Raw genomic sequence first — 10,337 nt, 5'->3', positions numbered from 1 at the left:
TTTGTGAAAAATGGAAAACAAAGTTTTCTCTACATATTAAAAACAATGCATGAGAATCTGTTAAAAGTACAAAGCTCCTTGTCGCATGGTTGGAAAACAGGGTTACATGCAGATGTTTGGAGGACAAAAATTCAAACGTTACATACAACTGCAGAATTTTATGCACATTACCTATGATCTAATTTCTTTCTCCTGTGACATTAACTTTGACACTTCCTAGGAGTTAAAAGAATATAAAATTCATAGAATATAAGAAACAAAAGACACTCCCAGTGTTTATGAAACAGCACAGGGTGGGAATGAGGGCTTTTTGGTACTGATAATGTTCCTTGGAAAGTCTTTGTTTCTTGGAACTTCTTACTTGTCTTCTATGGAAGAAAGGATATTTTCATACCTCTTCACTAACTGGACCAGAAAAACAGCTTAAGAAAAGTAAATAGTACACTTACTACGACATGTTCTTTGCTCAACTTTTTTTGGAAAAAAAGAAAAAAAAATTTCGTACCAACAAAAGTTGGTTACTCAACTTTTAAATGAAAGGTGATGGATCTGGAGATACCTCTTGTCAATTCCACACATTTCCTTGTCTCTAGTCTAAAATCTCCCACCACGTTCCTTTGGGTGGGAATCTTCTGTCTCAAAGAAAGAATTGTGGGTAGACAAAAGAATGCAGCATACTTAGGCAGGGTAAGGATCATTTTGTTTCTATGTGACAATGATTCAGAAAATATATATACTATAGATCAGCTTGATCTAAAATTGAACTCACCTTTACTATGAGTTTTCTTCACTAAAAAGCCAACTTCAGGATAATGTCAGCAGTCCAAAGAATGGAGTTTTGTAACCATGCTTCCTTGAACTTTGTAACTTTGCCTTCACTGCGTGCCCTCTGCCCTGTATTTTACATTTCTTCCCACACACCCTCTCCCAGATAACAAAATCATTACAGCTTTAAGAAATCTTATTTATAAAGAGGCTTTTATACAAAGAGTTCATAACCCTGTCATGTACCCATCAGGGATATTTTCAGCCAAACAGAAATTAAAGTTTTATAATGACAAAATGGCAATAAATGAGCCTTGATTGATTAATGACACAGGGCAGATGTGATTTACAGTCAAAATCCTGATTCTCAGAGGCATACATTTCTTATTCCAGTTTCCTACACTGACGATAAGGACCTGTGTCTGAAATGGCCTCCAACCTCCAAGCGTCAGGGGAGGGGGGCAAGGGGTACAGGAGGCAGCTCCCTGGGAGGGAGAAGGGCAAGTGGTTCTGAAAAGAATACTTGTTTAAATTCTAGGGTGCTTCTATTGACTCAGAAGAAAGAATATACCATTGGGGCAGAGAATAAAGACCTTCTCTGAGCAAAGAGTATAATACATGATAGATACACTTAAATGGTATATAATCTTCCTATTAATGTGATTTTATGCAAATGGTATCTGGGAGTGCAGATTTTTTTTTTTTTTGAGAGTACAGATTTGAAAAAACAAGAGTTATTCCATAGATTATAATTACTTTATTAACATTCTAATCATTAAGACTTTTAATGGACACAGGAGAAAAAATTTCTTGGCTAGAAGGCTTCATTTAAAAATAAGGAACTTACTACATGAAACTGAAGGCAATTAATTTCGAAATTACCAAAACACAATAATAATTTAGACCTTATTTCAATTAACAAGTGGGAACGTAGGTATATGGCTTGCTTACTGAGTACTCCTCAAAAGTTGTAATTAAAATTAATTAAATGTCAAATGCCTTAGGAGACCTCATTAATTAATGAAATCCTGAGTGAATCCTTTTGTAGAGCAATTATTTTGAAAAGTAAATAATCACTTCCAGATTAACATTTTTAGTATCAAAACTTGAATATTAACATGTCAGGTTTAGTTAAGAAAAATCTATCCTTTAATGCCCTTTCTAATATTAATATTTGACAGAAGGAAAAAGGTCAAAGGCAAAATAAAATAAAAATTCAGAGTAGAACCAATTCTTGTGGACGCTTTCCTCAGTTTATAAATAAACATATTTTTATAGCTTTTTTTTTTTTTTTTAACTTCGGGTAGTCACATGAGGCCCCTGATTTTGTAGGGTAGATATATTCAGGGTTGTGACATCATGACCTAGCTGGCTATGCCTGAGAAACAGAATTTGCCAAGGCAACTTCTCAGCTTTAATATTCCCAGGTTTGCCCTGGGAATTTTAGCTTGACGTGTGTTTACAGTCTTAGAGCCTCATGTAGCTATTCCATGGGCATCTAGTTCTGCAAAACTCCAATTCTTCTACGAAAAGATTACATGTTACTGGGGTCTACAGGGTGCCGAGCATTTCTATGGCTCTTTTTGTAGTTTATAGTAATTACAAATTTGGCTCCAGAGCTAGGTAACTATAATACAACACCTCACTTATCAAGTAGACATTTTTAAAGTCAGATGAAAAGAATGTTTTGTTATTTTTACACAATTAGGTTTTTGTAATATCTTAGAGACCTTGTGAAATGAAGAAATCACACGCACCCTTGGAAAGGGGAGATGCCTGGCCCCTGCCTGGGTGCCAGCGCTCTCTACCGGTCAGGCTGTAGGGACAGATGTGCCCACCCCCATCAGCCTCCGTGACTCTTTAGAGAGGCCTTATACCCTAGTTAAGAAAGGATGGAGGAAAAAACTTCCTCCAAAAGCATTTTCTATCTGACCCTAAATCAGAATACATTCCATATTAAGTTACTGCTACTATTTACTGAATGCTTACCAACTGCCAGGGAAAAATGCCAAGTACTTTGTACACTACAATAATGCAATGAAGAAGTTATTGTCCTCCCAGGAAATGACTCAGGGAGGTTAATTTTGCTCCAGGTTTGAAGCTACTAAGTGGTAGAATGAGGATTCAAATCTGTGTGTGGTTCTTAGATGCCACGCTATGCACTCTAATTATCTATCACATAGTATGGCAGATCACTTCTCTCCTTGCTTCTACTTCAATTCGACTGAGAGGAGAGATAAAGACTCTCAGGATGCTTAGTAATTCTTTCCATTTTCTCATCAGTTGTTCAGCCTGTCTGAGGCTGATTCAGACTCCCCAACTCACTTCTCTACAGCTCAGTTTTTTCAAGCACCTATTGGACTAGGTCCAGTCGATCCAGCTTGAAAATTACCCTTTAATTTTTATTTTTCTCAAACAACATAGCATGCTATTACAGGAACTTTATTTATGATGGACTTCCAGCCTTATATCAATGAATACAGGCACCAATCCATTTTATAATTCAATACACCCTGTTTCTCACAGGCTGTTGGGGAACCCCTGGCTATCACAGAGGTTGATATTGCAGTAAAACTTGGTTTCAAGCAGTGGCTCACGACTTAGAGCTCCTTTCATGATTTTCCCTTCATGAACCTCAGGAATTGCTTTAATGTCAACAACTAACCAAGAGTGAATGTAATTTTTTCTGTTACTGAAGAAGATGAAGGATATTAATCTCTAGGTTCTGGGGTCCTCAAGTTGGATACTGCTGCATAAATGATTTTAGAAGAGTTGTGATCCTATAGTTTTGACAATAACTTGTAATTCACTGCATAGACCAGAACAGTCTGGAAGTCAAATATTCTATTTATAGAATTTCATGCAATATAAAGTCTTCCCATAATTGCTCTCCAAAATGGCATCTTCTACAGAAGAATAAGAAGAAAAGGGACAGCTTTCGAAGACAGTCACTCAGACAGTATATCTGGGTAAATATTTTAAACATATTAGACAATATCCAGAAAACTGAAATTATTATGGATTATATGAAATAGAGGATGTGTTTAGAATAAATGTATGAAACAATAAGGATAATCCACATAGGAGGGACTGGCAGATCATTCTGATTTGAGGGCACTTTCCATAATTTACAAAAGCAAAAATGTTACCATTCAGTGAGCTGGGCATGCTTCCTCAGCTTGGGCTCACCTGAAACAGTTCTGAGGGACACAAAAGTGGCTGCTTTCCTTCTATGTCTGGAACCAGGAACTGTTTAGTTTTCCCTGGGACATTCCCATTAGGAAGTGAATAGTCTAATATTTTGGAGAGGGAAGTGGCAGTTTTTTCAAAACCATATTAAACAATCTTTACAAAGATACATGAAGACTACAGCATAATTACAGCATAATCCTAAACAGCCACATCAAGTACAAAGTATATTAAGAGGGCTAAACCTCTGAGGATTTTCTGTTTGGCCCCACAACCTAGAGTTTTCCACACTAGGACATAGGTAGGAAAGCACTGACAAGCATAACACAGATGACACCAGAACTGCAACGCAATACGGAAAGCATAGTAAGCATTATCATTGAATGGGAAGATTTCTCACTTTTACAGACGGAAACAAAGACCATCAATATTTGCCGGAAAGAGAGCACAAATACGTGTTATAACTTAGGACGCTGAAGCAGGAAGTGAAGAACAGAATCACAAGAAAATGAACAGACTGACACACACTGTGATGGAGCCATTCATTGTACCTTTAGTTCTTGCCTGGGCCACGGACTGTGGCAAAGCAGAGTTTATTCCCCGATTACTATGAGACACGCTTCCTTTGACTGTTCCATTGTTCCAGTACCTTCTATTCCTAAAGACTAGGTGGACGTTGTCACCTTTCCAGATACCATCTCACCTGAAAGTGGCCTCACTCTTTAATTATCGGGTGGAATAGCTGTTAGACACATGGCACATCTTTCTCTCTGGACTCACTCCACTGTAACTAGCCAAAGAACTTTTATTTAATTCTGGGGAAGCACTTGAATTTATGCCCCATTAAAGTTCTCTTTTGAAATTACCAGCTGAAGCCACATCTAACAATTATGACGTCCTTTGGATCCCACACAAATCCTAAAGATGGAAAATTCATTTCATGGTCACAGAACCAATAAAAATATGACTTCATTTCAAATGCCTAATTTTTAAAAAGCAAATTAAATGATTTCAAGTGTTTATAAAAAAACTTTATGATTATAGCATTCTGTAAACACTGGACATGCTCTGAAAAGATTCTCTTACGTCATAAGAAATTACAGCTTAGACTAGAGGCCAAAATCTTTTCTTCTCCTGTAAGATTTGATTTAGTTTCAAATTTAACATTTTTCTTTTAGTACCAAGGTCAGAATAGGGCCTCAATATTTATGTTCTTACTCATCCTATGAGCCACAGAAAAAACAAGTGGTGCCGGTTTCCTACCTCTAGACTTGGTTACATAAATGACTCTGGGTGTGACCATCATGGATGAGTCAATCAATTAGCCAACAAACATGAGTCCCCACTATGTGCCAGGTAGGACTGAAGTTTTATAAGAGCAGATCATGTGGTCACATTGCTATTGAAGGACAGGGCTCTAAGCTTCAAGTAATATCAGATACATAGCTGAGCTGAGACATACCAAAAATTGCCTAGAATATCTGCTAGGAAGAGTGTCCCTTTACTTTTTAGCTTTTTTTGGGGTGGGGTGGGGTGGGGCATCCTTTGACATGAATTAAAGGACCAAGGAAGGACTCTAACCCCACCAAGACTTCCCCCAAATATTCCATGACCCCTACTGGGTATAGGGTCCTCTGGGCTTATGCCATAAGGTCCTTGGGAGATCGTCGAAGGAGCAGGGGAGAGTCCAGACCCGCAGTTTCTGGGGAGTTCTTACAACCTGGAACAGTCAGAGGTGAGTCCTCACTCAGGAAAATTTGTAGTAGTGAGGCCTCTGCATGGACAGCTAAGCATGGAGCTTGGCACAAAGCGCCGCTTCCGGTCTCAGGGCTGACCATGACCTGGGTCCAGTTTTTCAAGCCACCACTGCCCTTCATACGCCCTATTCAACCCTATTCCACAGGCCAGACAGAAATTCTTGTGTTCCCTCATCTGTCTCACTTTCTACAACTTTGCTCATGCTCTTCCATCTGGAATACTTTTCTTTCTCATCTCTCTGCTTTCATGCATATTCTCTCATTTAAAATGTCAAAATCACCATAAAGGTTTCTCTCATTCATCACCCAATTAGAAGTTTCTTCCTCCTCTGAATTCCAATGCACATCATCTGTGTACGTCTCTCTTCTATTGTTAATCACATTTTAACTTGTATGACAGTCATCTCTTTCTATCTCTTACCTTCCTTATAAAACTGAAAGGTCCAGATCTTATTGATAGTTATATTTCTAGCATGTCACCCGCTATGTAATTTCATGGTTTGAAACTGGGTTCTGCACAGCCCCAAGGTTCCAGAGAGGTGTCTTGAGACTGTCTGGTGGGAGCAGAGAGTGGACAGGGGCACAGGGAGACCCCCTCCTCTCAATCTGTGCTTTAGTCAGATGGGTTTTATTTTTAATTCTTCTATTTATTGTGATCAATTTTTTTCTTTAATGATTCTGCTATATGATAGAAAAAAAGTACTGCAATAGATACTTTCAAATAAATAAATGAATAGAATTACACTCAATGCCTCTAGTGCGTTCTCCCTTCGGATATAATGAAATAAAATGATAAAAAATAAATAGCAAAGGTTTAGAGTGCTTGTCAATCAAAGATGAAAGTCAAAACAGAGGGCCCTGTCTCTCCTCTTGTACTGACCTTTTTACATTAAAATTTGATAGATGCCCCCTCAAGCTCTGAATGTTTAAGAAATTAAAAAGAACTTCCTTGGCATCTGGTTCTGTTCTGGGTGTGTGTGTGTGTGTGTGTCTGTGTGTACATGAGCATACCAACTATGCTTTGATCTCAATCTAACTTCAGGGATATGGGAAAGAGTTACAAATGATGCTGATGTCTCTTGTTCCTTGCTCCCCTCAAATAAATCTACTCTTTTAGTCTTCTCCATCACTGTAAATGGCACTAATATGGACTCTGTTGCTCAAGCTAAAAATCTAGTTTTCCTTGATTTCTCTCTTTCCTTCACTAGCCACATGCAATTTATCAGTAAATACTGTCGGGTCTACCTCTAAAACTTGTTCTGAAACAGCTTATTTCTCCCTGCCACCCACTGCTACCAACTGCTGTGGTTTAGGGGGCTATCATTTATATCGCTAGTGCTGTAATGGCCTCTTTTCTAGTCTTCTGTTCTCTCTTCCCTATTATCCGTTCTTCAGGCAGCAGCAAAAGTCATGTTTAAACTTCTATTAAAAACTCTCAAAGCTTTTCTCATCAAACTTAGCAAGCAGTTCTATTTTGCTCCAAATTAAGGAAATTTGCTCATTCTGATAATCTTTCATTGGGAAGTTATCCTTTCTTTAGGAAAGAAAATAAATTAGTGGATAACTTTGCAGAGAGAGACTGACACATCATTCAAAAACAGAAATGACTTACGGCTTCAGATTTGGGAGGCACTGGAGGTGGAGGTAGGGCAATCTCTGAAGACTTCACTGCTGCTCCCAGAGTTCCAGAAACAGGAAGAGGAGAAGTTGCACATTTAGATCGGACAGAACCTCTAAACGGATCACATCTACTCTTCTCACTCAGGGAGCGAGTGAGAGGCTGATGGCTGGGATTGCCTTCCTCCAGCCACAGCTCTTCATAAGGAAGTTCTGACTTCCCTGGCATGCCTGCAGATTCTTCACTAGATTCTGGGAAAAGGTAGTCGCTCCCACTATCACCCGAGTCCTGATAGGGCAGGATGTCATGAGGAAAGGGGGTCCACTCTCCCCCTAGGTCCCTGCAGCCATGGAGGTTCACCTCGCTGTTGCCATGGAGATTGTTGCCATACACACAGACCGAGAGCCGGTGGAACGACTGCGTGAGCTCATCGCGAGCGTAGCTAAGGGAATTGGGCACATGGTTGTGGCCGGAGCACCGGCCCTTTTTGGGGCTCTTGCAGTCCTCATTCCAGTCAGTTTTGACGTCCCGGACAGCCCGTGAATACTCATCGATGTCAAACTGCTCTTGGCAGATACCCAGCCAGTGATGGACCAGGGTTTCGGGCCATACGTCCCCCTTTACCAGGTGTTCCGGGAGGCTAAACTTGGGGACAGTCAAGTGCAAAGGGAAGTGCATGGGGAGGATCTTGTTATTCCGCAGCACACAGCAAACCACCACTGTCTTGGTCTGGATGTTCACAAACTTGTAGCGGTGCCCCTCGCGGATGAAGTGGAGGTCGTATGGGTTCCTCGGCGGAGGGCTGGGCACAGTCACATTCACGGGAAGCCTGGTTTTCTCCACGATGTTTCGGATGGTGTGTTCGCCCTCCTGCATCTGAAGTTCCAGGGGACTTCGGGTGCTAAATCTGCCCTTGCACTGGAAAGGAAGGCTAATGCTTTCATTGGTCCGGTGATTCATGCAAATAAGGCATGGCATTTTGCCTTTTCCCAGCTTGCTGATGGAATTGAGCTTCCCAATCTTTTTGAAGATTGTGTTGAGTCGTGACTTTTCTTTGAAAGTCTTTGCATAAAGGATTTCTGCCTGCCCCATTAGAGTGAGTTCATCCCCAGTACACAGGGTGATGTTGTAAACTTCGGTGTCTTCGTTGCATTCACCGGAAGCAACCTACAATAGGATAAATCGAACTTTAGGTCAGTTTCCTTTAAACTATTCACACGAAGAAGTAAAGCCCTTTCTATTAAGACACACATGGACATGCACAAAAGAAAATGCGATTTTGTTTAATACTAAATTTAGCTGCTCCATTTTTAAAATAATATTTTAGTGGCTAACAATAACAGGATGACATTAGACTTTTAAAAATACATTTTGCGCTTAAGAAAAGAGAAATTAGTAAAAATTTGGGGAATATAGAGAAAAAACACAAAAAGAAAATAACACCATGAGCCTAATTCAGAGATTGCTATAGTTAATGGTTTGATAAATATTCTTCCAGTTTCTTTTCCTATGTAGAGTTGCCTAGCATATGGATGGATTATTATTTTGGGACATTGATATTATCATTCTGTCTTTTTCAGTTTTAAAAATTGCTTTCACAAACACCACTGTAGAAAATTCCTTTTTATAACTACTAAAATTTTACTAAATTTTCTAAAATTGGAATTGGGATAGAGGACTTAAAAATGTTTTATTTATCCCTGTTCTTCTATTTTATTATACAATTCACTGGCAGAAATATTGAAAAATACAGATATAACAATAAATATTCTATACATCTTACCACTAAACATAATCTATGTTAACAACTTAATGTAAACAGAAAGAAAAATGAGAGGTATAAGTGTCTCAGAAATATAAATACATATGTATATACACACAATTTTGTTACTGAATTTGTCATTATAATTTATTCATTTTCCCATGTATGTGTATATACCATCAATTGTAATATTTACCTAACATAAACCATTATAAATGGATATGCCTTAATTTATTTGACCAGTTCCTTATTGTTAGACAGATGGGTTTTCCTAATGTTTAGCAATTATAAATAGTACCACGATGAACATTTTTATAGTTCAATTATTTCTTTAGGATTAAAGCCCCAAAGTAGAATTGCATGGACAAAGCTATGTACATATGTGAAAGGTCTGATGTGTACTACCTATTGTGCTTCATCAATGTTATCCTTATTTACACTTCTACTTTACAAAGTTATCTGTCTCCCCATACCCATGCTGAATAAGTTTAATGTTTACTAATATTAAAGGTAAAGCATGCATCCTATATTTATTCATTTTTTATTTTGAATTTCTTTGATTATTAGTATGGTGAATATTTTTTTTAGTATTTATGTATCTGGCCATTTAGATCTCTCCTTTGTGAATTGTCTCTTTATGTCCTTCACCCATTTTTCTATTGGGATGGTAATCTTATTGATTACTTTTTATGTAATGTGAATATCATTTATGCTATATATCGTTGCTTGAATTTCAATTTATAACTTCTTAAAGTTCTAAAGTTTTTTTCTTTTTTGTAGCACTTTTGTGTAGCAAACATTTTCAAAATTTTCCTTTGTAATTTCATTCTTGGATATTATGTGTCTATTAGTTGAAATGATATAGATCAGTGGCTCTGAACTAGGGGTGACTTTACCACCACCTTCCAAACACTGGGAACATGTGGCAACATCTGGAGACACTTCTGATTGCCATGACTGGGAGAGTGCTACTTACATCTAGTGGGAAGAGACAAGGGATGTTGCTAAACATGTTATGATGCACCGGACAGCTCCACAACAAAAAATTCTCACCAAGAACACGCATAAACATTCGAAAGCTCAACGCTGTACTCAGTTGGTAAGGCTATGGGGAAACAGGCACTCTTGTTTACAGCTGGTAGAGATGCCAAATGGTACAAGCACTGTGATGGGTAATTGGCAACATCTAAACAAACTATGCATGGGTTTATCCCTTCACCCAGTAATCCTACTTCTAGGAATTTAC

General features: G+C 38.4%; 1 protein-coding gene across 2 annotated transcripts in view; it reads right to left on the bottom strand.

Annotated features, from left to right (window-relative positions):
• Nucleotides 1–10,337, bottom strand: part of GAREM1 (GRB2 associated regulator of MAPK1 subtype 1) — a 191,543-nt gene that overhangs the window by 13,199 nt on the left and 168,007 nt on the right. For both annotated transcript variants that reach the window (XM_011361834.2, XM_011361842.2), the window contains exon 4: nucleotides 7,324–8,496. In XM_011361834.2, the coding sequence (XP_011360136.1) occupies nucleotides 7,324–8,496 (1,173 nt within the window). The remainder of the gene's footprint in view (nucleotides 1–7,323; nucleotides 8,497–10,337) is intronic.

This window comes from Pteropus vampyrus, unplaced genomic scaffold (genome assembly GCF_000151845.1).
Source record: "Pteropus vampyrus isolate Shadow unplaced genomic scaffold, Pvam_2.0 Scaffold3, whole genome shotgun sequence".
In the NCBI taxonomy this organism is placed as follows: Eukaryota; Metazoa; Chordata; class Mammalia; order Chiroptera; family Pteropodidae; genus Pteropus; species Pteropus vampyrus.
Note: the sequence above shows the minus strand (reverse complement) of the source record. Positions and strands in the feature narration are given on the sequence as shown.